The sequence below is a fragment of the Triturus cristatus genome, chromosome 6, assembly GCF_964204655.1.
Source record: "Triturus cristatus chromosome 6, aTriCri1.1, whole genome shotgun sequence".
In the NCBI taxonomy this organism is placed as follows: Eukaryota; Metazoa; Chordata; class Amphibia; order Caudata; family Salamandridae; genus Triturus; species Triturus cristatus.
Genome location: NC_140589.1, coordinates 1,342,498,569 through 1,342,526,252, shown reverse-complemented (window position 1 = coordinate 1,342,526,252; position 27,684 = coordinate 1,342,498,569). Strand labels below are relative to the sequence as shown.

At 43.6% G+C, this 27,684-nt stretch overlaps 1 protein-coding gene across 1 annotated transcript in view; it reads left to right on the top strand.

Annotated features, from left to right (window-relative positions):
• RYR2 (ryanodine receptor 2) overlaps positions 1–27,684 on the top strand; it is a 3,458,987-nt gene that overhangs the window by 2,229,223 nt on the left and 1,202,080 nt on the right. Inside the window, exon 49 of the mRNA XM_085612346.1 lies at positions 22,759–22,849. Coding sequence (XP_085468472.1) covers positions 22,759–22,849 — 91 coding nt within the window. The remainder of the gene's footprint in view (positions 1–22,758; positions 22,850–27,684) is intronic.

Here is a 27,684-nt window from a genome sequence, read left to right as displayed (position 1 = left end):
CCTCTATGTATTCCCTTCCTCCTAGGTTTAGTTTCACCTGCTAATAATCCCAGGTTGGCCTCTGTGCCTGTACCTGTGGCTCTGATAGTTCCCCCCAAAACAATATATGCAACATTAGGCTCCTCCCTTCCGTTGCTCTCATCGTCGAATTTGGCTTCGGCGGTGTTCTCCCTCGAGTTACCTGGTTCCTTCACCGGCGTTCCTCACTCGGTGGCCACACCCTGATAAGTTAGGTTTAGTCCTCCACCCAACCGCGGTTCTCTCACCTGACAGCTGGGGTAGAATATCCGTCAAGAGTTGCCCCGCAACTCACCTGTCTGATCCTCGATAGGAGCTGCACACAAAGCGAAACTCAGTCCCGCAGCATCGGCAAAGCAGCGTCCTCGCGGTCTGGCTGCTCGTCTATTTCTTCTTCTTCCGAAGTCCCACGTCGTATTCCGGACGGCGCTCCGCTCCCTCCTTCCTCCGCTCACCGCCGAGGTAGGGAAACAAATCCATGATTCAAAATAACGCGCAACATCCTGTGCGCCCGCGCTCCCTATATCCTGTTGGTTGCTGGGGCTCCTGGGAAATGTAGTTCAGTTTGTCTCGGGAGGCGCGGTAACGATCGGATCCTCACAATTTGTGGACAATATAAATTCTGATGCAGTCATTACATTTTTTGAGGTGGTATTGTTTAGTGATGGCTTTCCCAAAGAGTTAGTGACCAACAGTTGGACCTAGCTGATATCCAGGGAAATGAAAAATGTTTTTGATAAATCGGATATAAAGCACATCTTAACCTCTCTCTACCATCCTCGTAGTAATGGTCTTTTGGAGAGAGTGAACCGTATCATCAAAGAACAGTTACAGCTTGTGCTCATTGATGGTTTGCATTGGAAAGAGGCAGTTGATGAAATGTTGCGGGCACTAAGAACTACCCCTCACATAAGCACAGGAATATCCTCTTTTACCTTTTTGAGAGGCAAAGTTGCAGGGTCCAAGTTGAATAAAGAGTGGATGGATAGGAAAACCATGGATGCTGTAAGAATCCCAAGTGTGGGGATGTGAGGTCTGCTGCACGGGAGAAATACAGGTCCACAAAAAACGTCATAGGTCGTTGTCTGTTCATGTTGGAGACTGGGTGAGAATTAAGAGACCCGGTTTTATTCGCAAGGGTTGGTCACGCTTTTCTGCAGCTGTCCGGGTTATGGAAGTGAAGGATCATGTGCTGGTGCAGGTATGTTGGGAGGAAAATGAGAGTGCACATTGATGTAAACCAGGTCAAGGAGAGTGCCGTTAAGAGAGTTCCAGATAGAGTGAGGTTCTGTCCAGCAAAGTTCAAGGATTACCCTTTTGTCCTGTAGCACTGCACTAGTTTTACGATTTTCCATTAATCCCTTTAATTAGCCTTAGCCTAGTTTATATATTGTTGTGCATTTAGTTGCTCATTTATAATGTTGCACCTTTTGTGTTTATTTTTTATTAATCATTTGGTTTTTTTTTTTAGAAGGAAGTGGTGTGTGTAGGAATGGAATGTTGGGTGGTTCTGGTTCCCTGCGTGGAACCTGGGACGAAGTTCGAGGTTAGGCAGTTCGGGGGAACGGCAGTTGTTCTTGCTACTTTCCTTAACATCAGAAGGCAGCTGCCATTAGAATTTGATCACAGTGGTAAGGATACATAGTTTGAACAAATAGATAAGGATTTCTAAAACTCATGTCTCCAGAACCCATATGTTGAACCGAAAGTTGTGATGTGGTTGCATAGTGGGGCAACATTGGTCAATTGTAAGTCATAACTATTTTAATATTTAAAGAGTAGAGTATTTTTAACCTTTGTGAGTGCTGAGGATTGAAGAATTCCATATTCAGCACATTGAATACACATTCTTTACAAAAAGACTTGCACTCATATCACCAATTTGAAAGACGCAAGTAACTGACCAATGAGCCATAAGGTTATATAATTCATTAATTTCCTATATTGTCCACCGTTAAATTCAGACGGTTTAGAAAAAATAATAGCATACTCTCACAAGGCTTTTGTCACAGTTATCACAGTTTCATCTTGTCAGTCACCCCATTGTGACTCTGTATTGGGTTTTATTCAAGATGAATTGAATTGGTGAATTTTGCTATGGAGGAGGATGGTAGGACTTCAGACATTTCTTAAACAAGATTAGGACAGTTGAGGAAGGGCGCAACCAATGGTGGTGTGGAATGGTGGCAGGATAGCAGGCATTGGATTATTTTCAACTATTCGGAAGGGTAGGGGAGTGTGCCAGAATTGGGCAGGAAGCCTTATGGGAAGAATCTACAAGCAATGAACCCTTATTTTACCCTGGATGTGAGGAGGCTAGATCCGCCTTCCATTTGGGATTGGTTTTGGATATGCCCGTGTGTCTTTCTTTAAAGATAACATACCATGAGTTATTGGATTTTGAGTTTGAAGTGTGATGTAGCCAACGGAGGCTCTTGAGGATGGGCTTAGTACTATACATAAAAGAGACATTAATATACTATGCTGCCTAAGTACAGGTGCTTTTTTCAGTGTGATACATATTCTCTCACTCACTACTACGGGACTTTTGTCTCTTTCCAAGTTAAATTTCCATTTGTTTCTATTTATGAGTGGTATATACCTCATTACTAATGATTAAGTTATCCCATATAATTTTTTTATTGGATTGACAAGCAAAAACACCAGTTGGAATTCAAAACACTATTCTTTTGTGACGATGTACTAATTAAATATTTATTTAACATCCAAAATGAGTATTCCACAGACAACCAAAACTTGCAATTGTCCAAACTAACACAATATTAGGGTATACCTGCTGAGAAAAGATTGCACATAATGGCATATAGCACATTTACATGAAATATAGACATGCCCTGCATTAACAGACTGAAATGAAAAGTGACATCCTACCCTTATCAACAAGGAACCCTGTGAACATGCTACATTTCCAGGAAGGAGATGTAGAAATAGCAAGGGAACTGCACACCAGTTGCAAGTCATGAACAACAGCCTGTTCTGCTCCTCTTCTCGCAGGCACAGGCTCCCAGTCTGAAGCTGCTTTCATGCGTGAGACAGACTGGGAATATGTGCCTGCTCTCTCCAACCCAGCAGCACAGCTGGGTTGGAGAGAGCTTTAATGCGCAAATTGCTTGGCCAGCCTGAGACAGACGGCCAAACAGTCATGCGCGCTGAAGGCAGTGCACTACCACTCCTACTGCCATCCCCTTGGCCCTGCCCCCAAGGTTTGTCAGGAAAGGAAAAATAAAACAAGTGTTTACTATCAATTTATTTTTATTTTTCTGCCGTTTTTGGGGCACTCTGCCATAGCGGAGGAGCTGCCTCTGATGCCCATATCAACTGAAAGGGCTGGGCCCATAAGTCCTAGATCTGTTTTAGAGTCACAATTCAATGGTTCTTTTTTGCAGCATGCAAGCGTAAAGGGGAGGAAATCATTAGCGATGATCAATTTTATAGGTGTTTCTCTGGACACATAGTAACCACAGATTACTACGTAAGGTTAGTTAATTTATTACAAAGCCAAAAATAACTGTACATAAAGACACCTCAAGATGAGAGTGTAGAAATTCATTGGAATCAACATAAAGTCAAATCTGCTAATAAAGTTGAGTTGGTGCAACAAGCACTAGACAATTAACTCAAGAAACAGAAGGCAGAGGATCAAAAAGCATGAGTCCAGATTTCCCTGCATTGAGGGTTGTTGAATATAAAGCATCAATTTATCCCTACACTAATGCTAACATGACATCCCTACTTAAACATCCTTCAGCGAAAGAGATAAAAAGGTGTCAGCATGTTGAGTCTCCTTAAGAAGTACCTCCACCATCAATGGGTCGAATAGCATAAAGCTATTGAGACAGAGCTTTTTCGAGATGCTCCCTCTCCAAAGGCAGAGAAGAAGTGGGCTACTTTCCCTGCTTGCAATGTCCCAATATTACAGGTATCTTCCAAAGGATCCCTACTAGTCACGCCATCCTCTCTGACCACAGTCTTATAGGTATTTTTCCACAGGACAGCGATGTTCCCTAATGGTAACATGGTGACCTTGATTCCCCGGCTTTCTTGGGTGTGAAAATACAACAGTTCTCATTATCGGTTTTAGCTCACAATGTATCCTCTTATCTCCTTGCCTGACTACTAAAACAAAGACATTATTCTAACTAGCAAGGGCGCTTCTTCCACCTGCAGCACAAACGTGTGAAATAACAAAATCCCCAGCAAACATGAAATTCTAACTGTTAATTCTAAAGCAAGAGCTTCCAGGGAAATGCATTTCAGGCCTACAAGATTCAGCTAACAAGAGAAATGGTGTATGAGATTTACGAAACTACATAGAAATAAGGCACGTTCAGTTAATATTCCTGCCTACATGCGAAATGACACAATTAATAAACACATTTAATAATACATAATTGCCAGTTGCACAACACAAATTCTTCACGTTAGTATCTTCTACTAGTTATATTTGCTTTCTACATTGACTCTTCACGTTTTCGAATTAATAGTCTAAATACAGCAAATGTTATGTTTTTACATTTCAAGATCCTAACACTTCATGTTAACACGACAAAGGATTATATGCTGGTGTGTTCTACATGTGTATGATTATAATGCACCCCTACAAATTAAAATATTTTTCCGCTACATCACAACAATACTCCACTAAGGTTGCAAAGAAATGCAATATCATGCTATTGCAACCTACAGCCTTCTAGCAACACCAATTTGAATACATTTCAGGAGTCAAGTTGTGCATTCTAATTCAGGAGTGTACAACTCAATCAATCACTGGTAGAGCAATAGGAATGAGGAAGTCAAAAACCTCCAGGTTAAAAGATTGGTAGACCAAATGTTGGAAGAACCACTAAAGAAAATGTACATGATGATTGTATTCCGTTTATGAAGACTGACGTTTTAGTGGCACCATAGAGCATGCCAATATATTGGAAGTTTCTAGGGCTGAAACCATGCCATCGCAAAGTCTTTATCATAAAATCCCACCTAACACAGTCAAAAGAGTTCTTGGCATCGAGAGATACTGCAGCCAACAGGTCTATATGTTTTAAGGTGCCGAAAATAATGTTTAGAAAAGACCTGCATTAACAAAACTAGATTGTTCTATGGCAATCAGATCAAGAATGTACTCATTAATATACAAAGCTAGATTTGACATGAAGGTTTTACAGACCACGTTGATAAGAGAAATAGATTTGAAATTTTTACTGGCAGACAAGTCTGTATCTTTTTTGCCACCAAGTGCAGATTTATCTCTAGAAAGGAAGCATGCACTGTTCCAGTAGAGAGAAAGTGCTGAAAAGCAAACTACATTTCGGTACCAGCATCCTAGAGAATTGCATGTAAAACTCTGCAGAGATTCCAAAAGGACCTGGGTCCAGATTTATCATAGTATTGCGTTGCCCTTGCAACACCATGGCCAAGGGCACCACAATACTAATGCCAGATTTATCAAGCAATGCAAATTCTGATGGATACATCTGCCAGTGGATTCCTCACCTTGTGAATATCCCCTGCGCCAGCATTCCACGGAACTTTTCTATCCAAGCACTCCACGTCGACGTGGGCGACGTCACAATGCATCGGCTCCGCACGCGACTCCGTACGACGTCATCGGAGCCATAAGAAGCCCACGTCGGCGTGATGACGTCAGTTCTCTTTTTTACGCGCCGTCGACGCGCAACGTTTTTTTTCCAGTGCTCTCTAGCTACTTTGTAGTTTAGCTGTGTTACTGTGTTAAATTCAGTATGTCTTAGACGAGGAAGTCAGGCTTTAAGCCCTGTAGGGAATGCGGAGGCCTGATGTCCATGACGGATCCGCATCAGGACTGCTTATGGTGTCTTTCTTCTGACCAAGACATGGAAGAATGCGGGTGCTGTAGGAGCATGAATCCTAAAGTGCTGAAGGAGAGGAAGACTAAGCTCTTCATGAAGAAGATCGGTGAGGAGAAGAGAGGGAGAATAAAGGAGAAGTCCAGGCGGGAGTCATCAACTTCAAGGTCGTCGAAGTCGAAGAAACAACACAAGAAGAGGAAGCATTCTTCTCGGCGTCGGTCCTCGAAGTCCAGGAAGTCGAGGTCGGCTTCGCCCCGTCGACGTCGGAGCAAGGACTTGTCACCTTCTCCTTCTCCTTCTAAGTCTCCGAAGTCTCCCTCGCCGAAGCGGGCTCCAGCTCGTTCCCCGACGCCGTCACCGGCTCCGTCTAAGGCTTCGACTCCGGGTCAAGTGGAGTTTGATGTTCCTTTGAATGAGCAAGAACAGGAGGAGGCTGTTCCGGTGCCGGATGACTCTGTGGCTCCGGTGGATGATTCTGCGGAGCCGACGCCGGTGACTCCACAAGGGGATACAGGGACGGTCCCTTATCCCCAATTCCCGGCTCCAGGTACAGATTCCTCAAGCTTTCTGAATGCCGTGTATGGTATTTTTAATAGGGCGGCCTTCCCATCCGGAGCACCAACTGGTCCCGTGGGTCCGATGGCGTTTACGCTAGGGGTGCCGCAGCATTACGCTCAGGCCCCCTTTCTGCCCTTTATACCGATGGCGCCTTCTTGGCAGTTTCCGGCGCCGGCTGGGGATCCGACTCGACCTCGGATGGACCGTCAGTCTTCGGAGCCTTCTTCGACGCCGAGGCCGACTCCATCAGCGCTGCGTCTGGCGCCGCCGACTCCACCTATGGCGCCTCCGACACCTTTGGCTCCACCGACGCCGCGTACGACGTCGACGACGCCGGCTCCCCGGATCCGGTCGAGGCGGGAGGCCCAAAGGGTATTGGAGGAAGGGAGATATCGAGCAGAGGTGGAAGAAGGTGAAGTCGACTCTTCTTTGGATGAGTTTGAAGGAATAGAGGAAGCAAGTGGTTTGGATACCACCCCAGAGTGGGAGCATACTTCTGCAAGGTCTTCTCCTCCACAGGAATTGGCACCCTACCATGTGGTGATTAAGAAGGCCGCAGAATTGCTAGATCTGCAGCTACCCTCTGTGGAGTACAAGTCTAACCTGCGTACGGAGGTGTTGCACTCTCCGACGTCGGCTTCAGAGCCTTTGTTGCCTTTCAATGAGGCAATCTTGGAACCAGTGTTGGAGGTGTGGAGGAAACCTCTTTCAGCTCCGGCGGTTTGCAGACAGGTGGCAAGGAGGTACAGAGTTGCACCAGGAGATCCAGATTTTTTGTCCACGCACCCATCTCCGGAGAGCCTAGTTGTGCAGGCTTCATGTTCTAAACATGCTTCGGGTGCTTTCCCTCAGTCTCCGGCTGATAGGGAGTCAAAGAAAGTTGATCAGGCGGCCAAGAAGACCTTCTCCTCAGGAAGTATGGTGCTGAAATCATCTAATGCCACATGCTTGCTGGGGCGTTATGTTCATGCCTTGATGGACTCTATCAAATCTTTGGCCCCTAAGTTGCCTGAGGGGGATAAGTCGTCCTTCTTGGAAGTTGTTGTGGACACTCAGGCGGCTGCCAGGCAGGTGATCCAGTCTGGGCTGGATACGGCGGACTCGGTGGCGAGAATTATGGGGTCGTCTATAGCCGCAAGGAGGCAGGCTTGGCTCCGTTCCTCTGGATTCTCAGCAGATGTTCAGGCCACGTTGGTTGATCTTCCATTCGACGGACAGAAACTGTTTGGGGAGAAGGCAGACTCTGCCCTTCAACGATTTAAGGACAGCAGATTGACGGCAAAGTCCTTGGGTCTGCAGGCTCCTGCTAGGGGTACAGCTTTTCAAAAGTCTAGGGGATTCGGAAGATCATCCTTTCGCTCCTTCCGACAGCCCCAACAGCAGCAGCAACAACAGCAGCAGAATCCCCTCTATAGGTCCTATAGAGGGAAACAAAGGGGTCGGAGAGGTTCTGGTCGCAACCCCTCTTCTTCCTCCTCCTCCTCTGATCCAAATGAGGCTTCAGGGAAGCAGCCCTAGATCCCCCATCCCGGATCATGTAAGACCTGTGGGGGGTCGGGTGTCCTACTTTCTACGGGGTTGAAAATCTGTTACAACCGACCTTTGGGTTTTGAACCTCGTAGAGACTGGGTACGCCCTTCCCTTTCGGGAGTTTCCTCCCCCTTACCCTCCTTGCCAAGGTTATTGCTCGGAAGACCATCTGCTTCTCCTGCAGAAAGAAGTTCTGGCCTTGCTTCAGAAGGGTGCAATAGAGGTGGTTCCGGAGCAGGAAAGGGGTCAGGGATGCTACTCCCGGTATTTTCTGATTCCCAAAAAGGACGGCAGATTGCGTCCGATTCTGGACCTCAGAATCTTGAATTTTTACCTGAGACAGGAGAACTTCAAGATGCTGACCCTTGCGCAGGTTCTTCAAGCGTTGCAGCAAGGAGACTGGATGGTGTCGCTCGAATTACAGGACGCGTACTTCCATGTCCCAATCCTGAAGTCGCACAGGAAGTATCTCCGTTTTACGGTTGGGTCGCAACACTACCAATTTGTAGTCCTCCCGTTTGGTCTTACTACCGCACCTCGAGTCTTCACAAAGGTGATGGCAGTGGTGGCCGCTCATCTCAGGAGGTCAGGGATCCCGGTTTTCCCTTACCTGGACGACTGGCTTCTGAAGGCAGAGTCCCCAGAGATAGTGCAGCGTCATCTGCAGGTGACATCTCAGCTGTTATTCGACTTGGGTTTTTCAATCAATGTGCCCAAATCTCACCTGGTGCCCTCTCAACGCAACCTGTTTATAGGGGCAGTACTGGACACTACTGTGTGTCGAGCATTCCCTCCTCCTCAAAGGATTCTCGACATTCAGGAGATGGTCCCTTTATTCCATAATGGAGCAGTTGTTCCAGTTCTGAAGGTCCTTCGCCTGCTCGGTCTGTTTGCCTCCTGCATTCTGTTGGTCAACCACGTACGCTGGCACATGAGGGCGCTCCAGTGGTGTCTCCGCAAGCAGTGGTATCAGCACAACGAGGATCTCGGGGAGTCGATCAAGATCTCCGGAGAAGCTGCAGCGGATCTGTCTTGGTGGAGCGTGGAGGGCAATCTGTCTCAAGGAAAGCCCTTCCATCTACCTCCATCGGTGGCCACAGTGATAACGGATGCATCCACTTTAGGGTGGGGTGCGCATCTGGGGGATCTGGAGATCCAAGGGCTTTGGTCTCCAGAGGAGAGGTTGCTTCACATCAACCTTCTGGAATTGCGGGCAATTCGTTTGGCGCTCAAGGCCTTCCTCCCTTCCCTTCGCGGTCAGTCGATTCAAGTCCTGACAGACAACACGACCGCGATGTGGTATGTCAACAAGCAGGGAGGTGTGGGGTCTCTTTGTCTATGCAGAGAGGCCTTGCGACTATGGTCCTTGGTTCAGGACCATCGGATTTGTCTGATGGCAAATCATCTGGCCGGGGTGTTGAACGTGCATGCGGACAGTCTCAGTGGGCAGTTCTCCGCCGACCACGAGTGGAGGCTCCATCCGGAGGTGGTTCGTCACGTCTTTCGGACGTGGGGGTCTCCTCGGGTGGACCTGTTTGCCACCCGCAAGAACACGCACTGCTCGTCATTCTGCAGTCTCCAGTATCCGATGCAGGGGGCGTTGGGGGACGCGTTTCAGTTGAATTGGGGATCTCAACTCCTTTACGCGTTTCCTCCCATACCCTTGATTCCTCGGGTTCTGAGGAAGATTCGCCAAGACCGGGCCCAAGTCATATTGGTCGCCCCGGATTGGCCAAGAAGGGTGTGCTATACAGATCTTCTCCACCTCTCCTCGTGCCCTCCGCTACGTCTCCCTCTGAGGGCAGACCTCCTCTCGCAGTCGGAGGGGCAGGTTCTACACCCCCACCTCCAGAGCTTACACCTTCATGCCTGGAGATTTAACGGGGCAACCTGAGTTCATTCTCTCTCCCGCCGGATGTGGTGGACGTTATTTTATCGGCCAGGCGACACTCCATCAAGTCCATTTACTCCTACAGGTGGTCTAAATTTGTTAAATGGTGTGGAGAGAGATCCATTGACACTTTAAAAGCCCATCTTTCTGATGTGCTCCAGTTTGCTCTTTCCTTGGCTCAGCAGGGCTGTGCTGTGGCCATGGTCAAGGGCTATCTTTCGGCCTTATCGGCTTTTCTATGCCTTCCTGATCAACCGTCACTTTTTAAATCTCCGGTTGTTCTAAGGTTTATCAAGGGCCTTACAAACATGTTTCCACCCATTCCATTTGTAATGCCTCAGTGGGACCTTAATCTTGTTTTAACCTTTCTGATGGGGTCCCCTTTTGAGCCTCTACATAGTTGTCCTTTGAGGCTGTTGTCCTTTAAGGTGGTTTTTCTTGTAGCCGTAACCTCGGCAAGGAGGGTGAGTGAGCTTCAAGCTCTTAGTTCTAAACCCCCGTTTTTAACCTTGCATGCTGAACGGATGGTTCTCAGGACCAGGGCTGCTTTCCTGCCAAAAGTTGTCACTCTGTTTCATTTGGGGCAGTCCATTACTCTCCCTGTTTTCTATCCTCCTCCTCATCCTTCCAAAGAGGAGAAAAGGCTTCATCGCTTGGACCCAAAGAGAGCTGTAAGCTTTTACTTGGACAGAACAAAGGACTTTCGTCTGGACGATCAGCTCTTCGTGGGTTATGTTGGACATTCCAAAGGAAGAGCGGTGCACAAGCGCACGTTGTCGAGATGGATTATCCTTGCCATCAAGATCTGCTACGCCCTGGCTGGTAAGACCCCTCCTGAGGGCATTAGAGCTCATTCAACTAGAGCTAAGTCATCTACATCTGCTTTGGCCCAGGTTGTTCCTGTGGCAGACATTTGTAAAGCCGCGACTTGGGCCTCCCTCCATACCTTCGCAAAGCATTATTGCTTGGACTCGGAGATGAGGAGGGAGGGCCACTTCGCGCGCTCTGTCTTGCAAGACTTTCATGTATAGGAAAGGTGGACACCCTCCTCCGGGAGTGGGGACTGCTGGGGGAATCTATTCACAAGGTGAGGAATCCACTGGCAGATGTATCCATCAGAAGAACAAGTTACTTACCTTCGGTAACGCTTTTTCTGGTGGATACAGTATCTGCCTGTGGATTCCTCACTGACCCACCCGCCTCCCCGTTGTCCACCTTTGTGTACCATGAAAGAGGTCTTGTTGGGATGTTTTGATACTTTCTTGTACATTGGTAGGAAATGCTTGTTTGTTTAGCATTCCTTTTATTTGTATGCTATGTATATGTATTGGTATTCTGTATACGGTGTATACTTGGAGTTGTCGTTGGTTCACCTGTTCGCCTCGAAGGCGCGGAAAAAATGGGTGGAACTGACGTCATCACGCCGACGTGGGCTTCTTATGGCTCCGATGACGCCGTACGGAGTCGCGTGCGGAGCCGATGCATTGTGACGTCGCCCACATCGACGTGGAGTGCTGGGAAAGAAAAGTTCCGTGGAATGCTGGCACAGGGGATATTCACAAGGTGAGGAATCCACAGGCAGATACTGTATCCACCAGAAAAAGCGTTACCGAAGGTAAGTAACTTGTTCGTTACCTTGTCTGGCCCTGTGATGCTTGTTAAATCTGGAGTAATGCAAGGCAGCTCAAGTCACTGCCTTGTGTTACTCTTCCCTGGGATGGCATTACGTGGGTTATCCCATGTATCCAACCATGGGTTTTGGCACATTCTCAGTTTTACCAACACTGGTAAACCTCAGAATGCATCAAAATACTTAGCCTTCCCAGGGAGGTGCAACCAGGAGAAATATCACTATTTCTCCTCGTTATTTCCTCATTCTAGGGGCCCGATTATGATCTCGCTAGTAAAGCCCTCCATACGACCTGGATTCGGAGGGCTTTCCAAGCGATTCGCTCTGTGCGAGTCAGACCAAATGAGTACGATGCAGCCGCATGCTGACGGACTCGGTTCACTTGGACTCCCATTGAACTCTATAGGTGCCCGTGTACCAACGCGTACACAGGCTTCCATAGCAAAAAGGGGTGGGTGGGAAAAAGCGTACACTGTGCATGTATTGATCGGGGGACCCATGGGCACCCCCGTGACCGATTCAAAGGGCTCTGGGTGAAGGGGGCCTGCTATGGCCCCCGAAGTACGATTCCGACAGCCATTTCGAGACCGAGGCGATAGAGCTCACCGAATCATGCATCGTACTCGCTCGGTCGGAATCCAGCTCCATTGCGTGGGACGATTCGTCTGCGAACGAGTCGGTCCAACAGGATTGGGTTCCAGAAACGATTCGGTCGACGCGGAAGAGATCTTCGCATCGTACTTGGTCGTTCGGAGCGGGTGACGACTCGATGAGAAACATAGGCTCCGAATCGGATTCCCACGTTTTGGTACCCGTCTGGAGGCCTTCCTAACGAGATCGTAATCGGGCCCTAAGTGTATTGTATTCTCCAGCACACTTACAAAGATGAAAAAGCCTCAGATGATTGTTTTTGTGCAGGAAGAAATCCTTTCCTGCACAAAAACAATGCTGCCTGCAATGCAGGTACACTTGCACTATGGAGCAAGGGTGCCTGCATTGGCGTTTAACAGCAGATTGTGCTCCAGCACAGGCAGAGAGCATGATTGCACCACATATTGATGAATATGGCACATTCCTGCCCTCTCCCTTTCACGCAGTGCAGCAAGTTGTCTTGTTGCATTGTGTTGCATGAAAGAATGATAAATGTAGTCCCTGGTGCCTTGTAGTCTGGAGGTTTGTTCTGGAAGTTTAGAAATGGCATCAGATATTTAATGTCCTTCAATATATTGTTTCAGTGAGGATAAATTATTCAATTGTTCTGAGTGTTTTGGTGTGAAATTAAAGAATTCGTCCAAGGCTTTAGCCCGCGGAGCTCATTCAGGAGTACATAGTTCATCAGTAAAGCATTTGAGGCTGTCAGAATTTCTGTAATGATGATTTCCTTTATTATGAGCAATAATGTTAATATTAGCTTTTTTCATTTTTAATTGTCAAATAATTAGCTAACAGTTTCCCAGCTTTGTTACACCGACCATAATATCTTGGGTTCATTTTTATTGCAAAGGCTTTCAACAGATTTATTTATTAAATTTCAATTATGTCTAAGTAACATGGCCTAGAATATCCTTTAGATTAGAGGAATAGTACTCATACTCTAATTTATGAAAGAGCTGTGACAGGAAAGAGGATTCTTGAAGACCTTTCCTTTTCTTTGTGGTAACATGGTAAATAATATATCCTTTAGCCATTGCCTTTAACGAACCCCAGATGATAATAAAGTTGAAGCCTTTTGTTAATAACAAAAATTCAATGACAAATGTTTCAAAATCTTCCATAAATAACATGTTGCGGTACTTAACAAGTTTGAATCTCCAGCTATTTGAACGTCAAGTTTGTTGTGTAATCAATTCTAGAAATTGAGTGATAGATCAGTAAGTAAAAGGTGTCCATGAGATCTGGCTTGTAAATATGACAAGCATCAACCAACCCACGTAAGGAGATTGCATTTTAAAAGCCTTTTTCATTTTATTGGGTTAAACTGCAGGTTCTATCAACAATAGAATCCCTTAATTGATTACAATCACAATTTTTATGAAGTTTGCATTAGCACAGGACATGGGCTTTGATGACAAAGATTGCCAAACCTGCACGTCAACCTTATTAGGAGCATACAGTTTACAAACAGAGAATGACCTTTCATTAATCTATAAATTAAGGAGCAGCAATTTTCTTCATTATCAACCTACTGTGTGGTGATGTCCAAATCTAGAAATTTTTGAAAGAGGACTGCTACACCATTCTTATTTTCAAAGCAGAACAATAAAAGATGTGGTCTACCCATCTTTTCTTCAAGAGATTGATCTCTTTGTCATTTTACTGTTTTTTTTGTAACATTGAAATTTGGAATTCTATCTGTGACAATTAGTAAGAATTCTTTCTCGTGTTGTGGGATTTCGGAAACCAATACTATTCCTAGAGAAAATGCAAAGCCTACTCATTAAACATGACAGGAAAAATAATGTATGTAAACAGTAACATACAGAGCTGATGTGAAATGATCATTAATTAAAGCAAGATAGGCTACATGGCAGAGACGAGAAAAGACAGGAAAAAATATAACATGGGTAATGCAAAAGACAGAAAGATAGAAAGAAAGGTTTAAAAAATGGAATTCAATAAAAAGATCCCCAAAAGATATAAAAGAAAGTTTAGGAGTACGTCAAATTCATAGTTAGGGTGGAAGAACGGTGGGCCCGATTCACAGAACTAACTTAAGACAAAATCCTAAACTTACTATCATTTTGGTATTCACAGAATGCACTTACTCATTTTGGTATTCACAGAAGGCACTTACTCATTTCGGTATTCACAGAAGTTAGGAGTCCTAACTTTAGGACTCCTAAATGCCTTCTGTGAATACCGAAAGTCTTGAAGTTAGGATTTTTCTCAGTTTAGGAGTAGTAAAGGTAGGACTCCTAACTTTAAGACTTTCGGTATACACAGAAGGCATTTTGGAGTCCTAAAGTTAGGACTCCTAACTTCTGTGAATACCGAAATGAGTAAGTGCCTTCTGTGAATACCAAAATGAGGAAGTGCCTTCTGTGACTACCAAAACGGTAGCAAGTTTAGGATTTTGTCTTAAGTTAGTTCTGTGAATCGGGCCCATAGTGAGTATGAGGAGTAGTGAAGCAGTTGAACAATCACTAGTTGACACCCGCTAAACTTTGAAGCAAGCAAATGGATGGGAAATGGGAGAAAGAAGAAAAAACTTTGGAAACAAGGAAACACAACCAGACGGCGATCAAATTATTTTACTGTGAAAAGAGAGAGGTAAAAGGGTAACAGTTCTGGGGAAACGAGATACACTTACAAGACAACAGGAGATGATTTGCAGTACAGCCATCAGACTCCCCATAACAAACAAGATACCTGTAACAGAAAAATACAGTAAACATAATAGTAGGCATAACGTATATGGAAATCAAGTTTTACCAACAACCTTTGCCTCTCCTTTGTGAAACTGATTCCATTCTTGTAGTTTGCCCAGAATTTTAAAAGTTGTGGTCTTCTCTCTAAACATGACTGTTGCACTTGACCCTCACTGCGAGTTCACCTCCAAGCTTTTTGACTTCACCCCTCCTATTTTTCTGAATTCATTTTTGTTTGCTTTAGGACTCTGTGAACCTTACCAGTGCTAACCAGAGCTGAAGTACTTGTGCTCACTCCCCAAAACATAGTAAACTTGTGTCACACCCGATTGGCATATTTAATTTACTTATATTTCCCTAGTAAAATGTTATACCACGTGGCTGTAAATTAAATGCTTCTAGTGGGCCTGTGGCATGCCTTCTGCCACCCAGTTAAGTGTCCCTTTATAGCATATCTTAGTCCTACCATTGCAGCCTGCCAGAATTTCTAAACTGCCAGTTCAACTTGGCAAAATAACCCGTTCCCCAAGTCTAAATCTCCCTTTTTATACAGGTATAAGGTAGGCCCTAAACAGTCCATAGACCTGGGTACATTGCAATTAAAAAGTTGGGCATGTACTTTTAAGTTTTACACGTTTCAGTAGTGAAAAACTCATAAATTCGTTTTTCAGTACTGTGAGCCCTACTTCTCCCATAGGATAACATTTGGTTACCTTACTATATTCAATAAGTGCTAGCTTTTGATTGGTAGCAGTTAGGAAAGTCACGTTTTGTGTCTGAGGAATTGTAATTTAAAATCCTCTTTAATGGTAAAGTAAAATTTTATGTCATAATTGGTTCCTGTGTCACATGATAAGATGTAGTCGGCAGAAGGCCTTTGTGTATTCCGCCCAGGTAATAGAGGGTCTCGGTTTAGGCAGTATGGACCATCTATGACTTGATAAGGGGGTGGAGCTTTCACCTGGCATTGGCATGGCTCACAGACAAAGGATTAGCCTATTACTACATTAGCCTATTGTGCCCCCAGACAGACTGTGACCAGGACAGGGAGGCAGGAAATTCCATACTCCTCTGTATGCCAAATTTCAGAAGTTTAAAGTTGGCCCCAGGAATAGCTACTGAACCCTCAGACCCACTCTTCAGATCACTTCTAGACCTCTGGAAGACTCAGTAGAAGGACTGCTCTGTTGCTCTATTGCAAGGAGGACGGCTCTCTTGCCCTGCTATCCTGCTGCTCTGCTGCCTGAATCAAAAGGACTGGACCTGCACTTTGAACCCAGGACCACCAGAGTGACTCCAAGAGCTAGTTGGCTGGCCCCCTTATCAGAGCTTTAGGGACAGAAACAGTTCCAACCATTTTGTACCCTACACTTGGACTCTACCTGCTGTGAGTCCTAACCCTGCAAGTGGTACCTCTCCAGTCCTGGACCCTTTGAAGTGGAGATAAAGGTGCTCTGCCAGCCCAACTGTGGTCCCATCTCAACTGATGTAGTGCAACACAACCCATTACAGTTGTCACAGTTCCTCATGAGAACTGATGCAGCGCAATGCAACTCGCATCACGGCTCTCGTAGCTCCTCATTGGAACTGACGCAGTGCAATACAACTAGTGGCAGGATCCAGCATCCTCCTTGAAACCACTGCTATGCAGCGCAATGCTCTGTTTCAAGGACATAAAGTACAATTCTAAGTGGGTCTAATCTGGTCCCTGTATCCAGCCCATGCTCCATTATGGTGGTCCTGAATTTGTGACTTTGTTCCGGTCCAGCACAACCAAATAATTATAGTTGGCGTTTTATGCTTTTAGGCACTATTTTTACCTAAATTGTATATCTCAGGTTCCACCAATTGAGTTTTTGTTGTTTTGGTGTCAAATAATGTATTAAAATGTATTCTATTAGTCTAAATTGGTATGAGATTTTCCTTGGGTTGAGATTTCATTGTATTACTGTTTGTGTGCTCCAAAACTACTTTACACATTGCCCCTAAGTTAAGCCTGACTGCTTTTGTGCCAAGCTACCAGAGGGGTAAGTACATGTTTAGGGGCTTTTTGTGTTTCACCATAATAGAAATTGTAGTTGTTGCTTGAGAAGGTCTCCCACCCCTCTCAACCAGTAACTGAATTGTTCACAATTACCTTACATAAAAAAGGTGCATCAAACTAAATCTTACATTCACAGACAGCAGGATTGGACGTACATCCAAAAAATCCTTACTACTGACTCAGGATCTTTCTGAGAGAAGAAAATTTTATGTCCTGACCAGAACATTTGCTTATGTTTAGCTTCTGAAAGGATATTTATTAGACCAGTAAATTGCAGAAAATGGACCTTATGGCCTATACAGTGTGACTTTTGGATATTAAGAGTAGAGATATCCACCATGCTGACAATTAAAGGAATTGAGTATTTTGAGAATTAGATCATGTCTGACCCTTCAGCTCCTTTGGGATTCCATCAAGTTGTTCAGTCTATTACGGTTTTCTGTACCCTGTGTTTGTTTTTTAAAACAGACAATTTCTTTGCCTATTGCATCAGCTTTTTCAATATCATCTGGAAGATCACTGATTCCTTGTTTGACCTCAGTTATTCTTGACTAAAGATTAGACCATTTTTGCTCTATTCTTTGAAGGGTGTTGTTAGTGTAAATAACATATTGTTTAAGTTCTTGATCTCCTCCATCAGATCTCCCAAGTTAAACAAGGATACTCATTTTCTAAGCGATGCAGGATCCTCCTGATCCATTTTCCTACAAGAGGATGCCAAAGTAAAAGACACAATGAGGGTATGGATTGCAGACAATTGGTTATCCAACTTCAGTTGTAGACTTTCCGCCATAGTATCTTTGAAAATTTGTTGGTGCTCATCTGCAATGTGTTTACAAAGCAATATTACTTCTTGTCATTGCGTTTGGCAGATTTTTGCCTTCCTATTAATTGAAATCACTGAGAGAAAGTCACGCACTGCATGAGGTAATTAAGGTCTTAAAAATACCCTTAAGTAAAAGGATGTGACTCTGTTATTGAGTAAGGAGGAGAAGGTATGTTAAAATAGTACTCAGTTAGGAAGAAAGGAGGTAAAGTCACTCCAGACAACTGAATGGTTGTTGGCCAAACATAACAGGGGTGCGAGACAGCACATTTTAAAGCTCAATATATATCCTTCCATTCCAAGTTTTAAAGCGAGCAATGTACAAATTCAAAAGGAGGGTGATGTCCCCACAGAGACGATGACGAAAATTGTTTTGATGAAGAGCAAAAGCAACAGGTCAAAGTACGCTTTGTGTAGTTTCAAATCATTGTTTCAAATATTCACTGGATATGATCCTGAGTAATGTCAAATAAAACTCCCATGCCTGTAGTACCTACCTGCTTTTGCCTAGCAATGAAATTGCATGTTGCGCCTCATAAAAATAAAATGGTGGCCACAACTAAGGCAGCAAGCTAGCATGAGGAGCAGCATAATTCATCTCACCCTACCTGCTGCTATGTCAGCTGCACTTCCTTGAAGGAGTGAAATTGCCACTATCTCGCTTATTTGTTCAGAAGGATCGGGAGCATCAACATAAGGTGGTCATTTTCAATTGCACCCAAAGCACATCAACAGCTACATGTGATCCTAATCTGAAAATTACTCAGAATCCACCATATTCTGACTTTGCTTAATTGGACACTGTAGGGCTATTCACATAGGTAACTTCAAACATGAATGTGAGATATTGGGTTGTTGGTTAAATGGGATGTGAGCCCTGGTCAAGCAAAAACCATGATCCCTTGCAGGGTGAACCACAACAACTCACTAAATTAACCTGTGCTTAACCCTGACTAGCTTGGTACAAAATGCAGGCAGGCTTAATTTAGAGACAATGTGTAAAGTATTTATGCAGCACACAAACAGTAATAAAGTGAAAACACAAGAAAAATCTCTAACCAATTAAGAACAATAGAGTACATTGTAATAAATTATCTGACACCAAGATGACAAAAATCCATTCAGTAGAACCAGAGGTATGAATTTCTAAAGTTTTTAGTAAAAACTAGCACTTAAAAAATCAAAGCGCCAACTGCGGACATCTAGTCGCACAAGACTGGGCCAAAGTAAAATATTAAGGCTGTCTGCAATGGAGCACAGTCCTAATACAAGAAGTAGATTGGGCCTGGTCAGCACTTTCCTTCGAACTTCTTAGAAAAATGTCTGAGAAGGTAAAGTTCAGCGGGGGAAGGCTGCAGGAGGTGCCAGAGGAGGGAGCGTCGTTGTCAGATGGCCTTGGGTCAAAACCATGGTGAAGATTTACATGTTCGGTTTTAGGGCCTGATTTGGATCTCGGCAGGCTGGTTACGGTGACAGATATCCCATCCGCCAAAATATAAATCCCATAGGATTTCATGTGATTTATATTTCGGCAGATGGGATGTCTGTCACTGTTGTGATGGAGTAACCCGTCCGCCGAGATCTAAATCTGCCCCATAATCTCTGAAATGGAAGTCGAAAATCTCCAGTGGGAAGAGGCAGCAGGCTGTAGCTGACGACAGTTCCACGAGGGCAGATACCCCTTTGGTGAAGGACCTCTGAAAAAGATTTGCTGCTGCGGAGAAGGACCCAGTGGGAGAGACAGTGAAGTCAATCCATCGCACCTCGGGTGGATAGACAAGCAAATTAGTCACAGTCTCCACCTGGTTCTCAGAGCAATTTGTAGCAAAAAATTCCACACTTTTGGATTTTGGCTATCTGGTCACCTTCACCACCAGTTCCAAGGGTCCAGATCCATCACTGTTTTTTATGCTTACTGTGTTGCACTAAGTGGGATGGGTATGCCCAGAAGTGAGTCACGTACACACTGTGTCACTGGAACCAAACTCTACCCAGCTGTTGAGCCCATAACTAGGGCGAAACTGGTCCTGAGTTGCTTGCCTTCTGCTTCAGAGAGGACTAGGGGTGGGCGGAATTTGCGAAATTAACTTTCGCAAATTATCGCGAAAATGTTGAAAATTATCGCTAACAAGCAGAAATATCGCGAAGATGCGGAAGTTTTTTTCCGGCATGTTCGCGAGATTTTCTGCATGGTTGCGGGTCGCCAACTTACCCATGTGGTTGCTTGCGGGCGCGGCCATCTTGTTTTTAGTTGTCTCGCGGTGCATGATCGCGAGAAGAAAGATGTGATCGCGCGACGCATGACGTCACTGCGGGCGCGAACTGTCGCGAGACAGCGCAAATGGCTAAAAACAATACAACATCTCATGGAGAACGCGAGCGGATCAAGAAAACTTGTCGGCGAACGCAGGGATTCAGGTAAGGCGATCGCCCGTGCGCGAGAATGTATTATTTTACAGCGCGAGCAAGAAACAAATTATCGCCAAGCTGCGGAAACCGGAATTTTTGACATTTTCGCGCTCTCCGCGGAACGCGAAAATGTCAAATTATCGCAATTTCCGCGAACGGAACGAAATTTTCGCCCAGGCCTAGAGAGGACCTGACTTGGCGTTTCGAGCTGGACTGTTTCTGTTGGAGCAGGGTCAGGACAGATTTGTATATAGCTGAACTCAAGCTGAGGTGGCATGGTGTGCAGAATAATGATGGAATGGGATGCAGCCTGAGTAATTACCAGTGGCTGAGATTAATTCAAGCAGTACATCTATCACTGTATTTTATACGAACTGCGTTGCATGACACTTTTGTAAATCTGGGCTCTAGAGTACTCTTCCAGTACAAACCCTATGCTAGACTCAAGCACACACCTTTGCACTATGACGTAAAGGAGTATGAGTGGGATTCGGCATCAAAATTCTCACCAGCTCTAGGTGAATGGGAGGAGAGGGCCATCTTTTTGTAAATGTGGCTCTCCTGCTCTCTCCCTGTCATGCAACAGTGCACAGAGCAGCAACTTTGGGTGCTGCACTGTGTTGTGTGACACCTTCATATACCTGGGCCCAAGTGTTATCTTTGACGACTTTGTGAAGTCGGTGAAATGAAGAACACAAATTATGAACTTTGCAAATATTTACCATGCCTTTACCATGCATAGTAAGTATAGTTAAGATTTGTGTGTAGTGTGTGTGTATGTGGGGATAAACACACATATATATATATATATATTTTTATATATATATATATATATATATATATATATATATATATGTATATATATATAGATACATATATATATATGGGTTTAGGGTTGGTGGGGGTATAGTGTGGTAAGGGTATTTTAGGATTTAGAGGTAGGTAAGGACATAGGGTATTAAGGGATATTTTATGGTTTAGGGGTGGCTAGGGGGCATAGGGTGGTAAGGGTATTTGTAGGGTTTCGGAGTGAGTAGGGGTATTGGGCTGTAAGGGTGTTTTTAGGGTTTAGGGGTAGGTACAGATATAGGGTAATAAGAGTCTCCCCACTAAAAAGAATAAAGATATATCTCTATATATATATCCCACAGCAAGCTGCACAATATTTATATATTTTTACTTACCTTATTTTTACTTACCTGCTTGGTAAAGCTATATGTGTGGTAAAGGCATGCATTGTAAAAAATGTGTGGTAAAGGCATGCATAGTAATTTCTTGCATTGTAACATCATACATCAGTTTTCCCATATGTCAGCACTTTTTGAATATGCGCAGGGTGCTGTTCAAAAGCACCGTTCTGATTTCAATCATCACTTCAAAAAAATTGTCAACAAAAGTCCGAATCTGACCTCTCAGCCAGTTGTGGGTTTACACTAGGGTGCATAATTGTGCTTGCTTTGCGCTCGTTATGAATTTGAGCAGAAGGCAATTGTGCTTGCTCACAAATTATGCTCCATTTAACACTGGATTTGAGCTGGTCATAAATAAAAACGCAAAGGCCCAGATTCACAAAGGTTTAGCATTGTGTTAGCGTTACTTTTGTAATGCTAACCCGACGCTAAACCTATTTGGAGATGAACAAACCAAAGCCAATTGGTATTAGCACTAGTTTGTATAGAAAAATAACGCAAATCAGCACGAAATGCTGCTTTGTATTACTTTGCATCAAGGGGGCATTAAATGGGGGGTACATAGCCGTTCCCATGCAACCCCCCTTGCTTTTTGAAGCTTAACCCTATCTACTAACATTAGTAGACCGAGTATAGTGCCAAAAATTAACACTGCTGTAAAGTAGGCATTAAAAGGAGAAATGTTTTAATTTCTCCTTTATTTTTCAACTTTGCATGCATGCTGCACTGTACAGCACACATACAAAGTAGGAAAAGCTTTGAAGTGTGTCTAGGCATAGTTGTTTGTAAAAGAAGGGGGGCCTTCCTGTACCATCCCTATACTAGGCTGAGGTATCTAGCCTAGCACTAGGGTGTGTGCCTGGCGCACGTCAGCTGAAATCACTGCCAGCGCATTGGAGAGGGGAGGAGAGAGCCATATCACTGTGAATATTGTGCTTTCCTGCTCTCTCCTTTCACGCAACGCAGCGCAGCCTGTTTGGGGGCTGCGCTGCGTTTCGTGACAGTTGATTGAATCTGGGCCAAATTGAGAAACCCGGGAAGCTAATTAATGCACAGTTGGACCAAATAATGTTTACATTCATTGATTTTATTTTTTGCATGGGCTCAAAACTCCAAGAAAATCAGAAGCAAACATTATTACCTCTGCAGAGTTTAAGCACTAGCGTTTTGCACTGGGCTCCAAAGGAACCTATGCTTGTTTGCCTCACTGCAGGCAGTTGAAGTTAAACTGAAGAAGTATATTGTTTGCTTCTTTATTTAGGTTGTAATGAAATATGTACAATGTTAGCATGGAAAAATGTGCAATAGTATTATAGAGGTATTTGGAAGGAAGGAATATTTACCATTTAGGATGAATTCATTGTAATGCACACATGGTCTTCAATAAACACTTGTCCTTGCTGTGTGTGCTAACATTGCTGTTTCACATCTTCCTTGATATACAGACAGCTGAGGCCTTCAATGATGCAGCATTTGCTAAGAAGATTAGTGTTTGACGTTCCCCTTTTAAATGAACATGCAAAGATGCCCTTAAAGGTACGTTTTTTAAATGAAATTGATACCCTGTCTTTCCTCTTGAGTTGTTTTACTGCTGTTTTAAATCATAATTTGTGACTTTAAGGTAAAAGTGTGCAGTCTGTTTTAATTTGGGTAATGATACTGTGTCCATCCTCGCTGTCAAACTTTCCAAACATTGCAGTAATATGGATTTGTGTGTGAAAATAATATTAGTATAGGATGCAATAAAGCCAAGGTTGTCTTGAGGCACTGATATGCTTAAAGAGTAGAGAAGAAGATTGAGCCAAATGTGCCTTTAGACCGGATAACTGCGGAAGATGATTCTGAGTGAAGTTCATATATTAAACAAAGCAGTAGTCAGCAATCAAATTCGGCCAGTTAATTTTAGTCAAACAAACCATTAACTCACACGCTGGCAACCTTAGCTAGAATGTGCTTCCCCACAGTGGACTGCTCATGCCCTCACACTTAATGGGACAGATGCCATCACAAATGAGATTGGTGACTCCACTGATGACATTTTATATCACATTGCTTTGAAATTATCAATTACATCTCTAGGAATGCCGTGTAATGTCCTGGTTTGGCTAGGTTTGGTTGGTTTCATTTACTGTTGTGTTCTTAAGGTCTGTTATGTATTGATCTACATATTGTAAGATCAGAGCAGTCCATTTGGATGGCGAGTTATCGTTTTCCTTGTGGTTGCACAATTACGGTATATGTAGGTAACCATAACTGCCCAATTCCAGTGTGGGGTCATTTGTATTGTGTAACTATAACTTTGTGTTAATTGCGTTTTAAATGAATATCCGATTTTTTGTTTGTTTTATAAGCAGAAGAAAACAAAACTTATCCCTAAAGCGAATCACAAGGTGCCATTTGACCTGTGCTTAATTGCAATGGGTCTGAAAATGCACCTAGGCCACAGTCACCTGTGCCTTTTGATTAACATCAGTGCTTTGTGTTTTCTTTGTGCTTTTTGGCATTTAAACATTAGTGCCTTTTGTTTTTTTGTCATGTTTTGTTATCTATTCTTTAAAAACTTTATTTCCAGCTCCCTTAATCCTATCTTGATCATTTTGTCATTTTACTTAGTAAATGCTTCCTTTAATTGCTAAATTGTTTAATGAATTATGATGAATTTAATGTTTATGGTGCTGGTTAAGTATGTCTCACATTACACTGAGGAAATATCTACTACTTTGTGTTTGGTATACCAAGGGTAAGCACAGATTGCCTCACTAAAACAGCTCATACCTTGCCATCCCACTGTTAACAATCCAGGATCTCCCTTCTTGTCAATGCCAATAAAGGCTCCAGTTCACACCTACAGACCTGCAACCCATAATTAATACCTCATTACTTGATGTAGTAACACCTTATTCAAACAAGTTACTTAGAACCCACTCCTCATTCTTGAGACTTGAATATCACTTCCCTCAGTGGGGAGAAAAGGCTCGGGGTGTTACGGCTCACTGTGGATTGCAATACTGTTGTCAAAGCAGCTCCAGAGAATGGAAATGGCCAACTGGGTGAGGCCGAAGTAGGAGTGGGTCACTGAGACTAAAAGAGAGAAAAAACAGAGTCTTGAAGAGAGCATGGTAGTTGTCCACACCTGCTCTCGATGAATGATGTACACTTGGCAAGCCTAAATAAGGACCACAGATGCTCTTGTGAATGGTTCAGTACAAGAGTACAAGATAATACGAGCTGACATAGTACCACCATTAGCTTATCTTGAAAGTAAAATCATTTTTCAAATACTGAAATAATTATTAAAGTGCTTGAAATCAGACAATCGTGCGAGATCTTTCTTTATACGCATGCTTTCTTGGCTTTCCAAGGTAACATGATAAGTTACAATAAATAAAAATGTCCTTAATAAGTAAAAGTTCATTATTTTCTTGTGAATCGAATGGCTGCATTCATTTTTTATCTGTAGAATAAAGGATGAGCCAGTTTGTGGAAAGTAAGAAGCTGGTTAATTTTTCAATTTTTAGCAGTTTAGTTTGACTGCTTTTGTCACAAAATGTGCCATTTGCCCTTTAGAATGATTTAAACACAATGTTCTTTATATAATAAATTAATACGTAACAGAATAATTAAGTAGTCACCTTCTGCAGTGAGAAGTTTCTAATATTATTCCGGTTAAGCAAAATGGAGTTAGGAACAAATGGGCTGGAGATGACCCTAGCAAGATATTGCAAGAGCTATTAATTATGATTAATTATGTCCTCGTTGAATTCAGCTACTGTCTAAATGCTGAGGTATATTATGAGAAACTCCTAGCTGCTTTCGATCAAATTACCAGCTCTCGTAATTCTTTATTAATTAAACCTTTTAGATCTGACTACTCGTGCACCCAAGCATCCAAATTCAAAAAGTGAGGCACTTCATAATCGCCCCAGGAAATTGCAAAAAATTTTGCAATTACGCAAGAATTTTGCGCAGGTACTTGCAGCTAGAAAAAAGGCATTGCAAGAGGAATCATGGTCTAATCTAGCTAAGGCATCTGGGTCTAAAGAATTGGTTATTTTCTGGAAAGTTGTGAATGCCCCTTTTTTAAAGGAGAATTTTTTACCCAAATTTAATTCCTTAGTTTCTTGTGAGTCATGGGTCACCCACTTCAGCGGTATCTTTAATTCATCAATGGCTGATACCTCACTAGATAGCGGGCTGGGAGATCTTATTAAATCACAGCTTCCTCTGTCCATCGCAGGGAGTAAAGCGCTGAGCCTTGATAGAGTCCCAGTAGATGCATTCAAAGCCTCGAGGGAGCTACGGGCCCCATTTTGACTAGGGTAATGAATGCAACTGCGAAATTACACTCCCCCCATCTTAGGCCGCATCGACTATAGCCTCTATTTTTAAATAGGACAACAAATCTTATCCCAAGTGTTACTGCCCAATTTCACTTCTCAATTTGTCAGCTAAGATCTCATGGAGAGATTGGAAGATTGGGCAGAGAGTAATTCCATTATTTCTGATGTGCAGTTTTGGTTTAGGAGTGGCCGGGGGATAGTGGAATAATGTACAAATCTTGAATTACTCATTGGGAAATACACTAAAGTTAAGTCAGGTTCCCTTTATTTTTGTTTAGCTGATCTCATTAATGCCTTTGACTTAGTTGACCATACTCTGGTACACATTGATTGCCCAGGGTGCCCCATGAAACAGAATTAGTTTCTTAGTACACCTTTATGGAAATCTCTCTGGCATGGTACTTCCGTAATGTGGAATGTTTCCCCTGGTTTAAAATCAAGAGGGGGATTAGACAGTGCTACATACTAGAACTGCTTCTGTTTTTCACTATTTATCAGTGGGGTAGAGGATTCGCTCCAGACAGTTCAGGCCAAAGCCCCCTGTACCAATCTTATTGTATGCCGACGACACTGTCCTCTTATCTAGGACACCTGTCGGCTTACAAAAATTGATTAACACCTTTGGGACTTTATGATTTCCAGGAAAATGAAAATCAACTAGGCAAAGACTTTTTCAATGGTATGCGAAAAAGTGCAGAAGCGTAAGACTTTTTATATTGAGGGAGTCCCAAGTGTTAATGTTAACTTCTCTTGTAAGGGATTTCCATGTATAGTCATTAGCACTTGAATAGTCCCGCCCATGTGCTGGGACCCCGGAGTACTTCTTTAGATATATCTTCTTAAGTGGATATGTTTTTGCCTTTCTTTAGGAAGGCCTGCAAAGACACTTAAGAGATAAAAAGACAATAATGCAGCCTTACTAAAAAGGCTATGCTGACCGTATCTTCATCTTGTAGTGAGAAAAGAGAGCCAGTATACTAATTTTCATGCCATTTTTATGGTGTTTAAGCGACAGAAAAACTCCCTTTCACAAAACTCCTTTTTCATGATAGAGATGAAAGGAGAGGACAGAAAGCCCCATAGGCTGTCATTATATGTCTGAAAATTAGAAGCTGTGCCTTTAAGAATCCAGAGACCACCAGTATCCCATCGTGCACAGCCAGCGACATTTACTTCAGTTCTTTTTTCCGGCTCGTGCTATCAGGACCCTGGAGCATTGAGCTCTACCAAATTTAGTTTTTTTCTTCAAAAATCACTAATATAACTACTGAGGGTTTCACTCGACGTCTTTGGTCTTTCTCTTCATTTTTCTGTCTTTTTCTGACCGGAATTTTCACAGTTTTTATTTAAGAATGCCATCCCTTTTTGATAAGTGTCCAGACTGTGGTAGGAAGAAAGCCAAAACTGACCCTCACAGGTTCTGCATTATTTGCCTGCCTGCTACTTATGTCCCTGACTCCTGTTCCATCTGTAAAGCCTTTTCCAGGCACACCCTGCGTAATAGGATGAAGATTTGACTTCAAGGAGAAGAAGAGCAAAGAAAACAGCAGGTTTAGTCATCAGGTGCAACTTCAGGGTGAGGAGAGGGTCAGTCCTCTCCCAGGGCTCTGTCTTCAGTCTCTAGGTGGCTCGCCAGCAGAAGAAGGGTTGAAAAACGGCGCCGGTCCCGGACGACGTCAAAGACTACGACATCAAGAGGAGGTTCAGTGCTGACCTGTTAGCCATCGACTCAGGGCTCTGGGTCGAAACAATGTCGATGTTTGACGTTGAGAAGAAGATCTTCGGCGGCAACGGTGAGAACACCTCGTTCGGCATCGAGAAGCCCACCACAGACGGTAACACCTCGGAGGTCACCGTCGATAACCTTGTCTCACCACTCGACGTCGACACATCATCATTATCCATCTACATCGACACATCATCGTCCATCAACATCGACACAACACCGTTGATCAACGTCACAACATCACGGTTGATCACGGACACTGTCGACTTCAGAAACTCGACAATCAACGTCAAGACAAAGTTCTC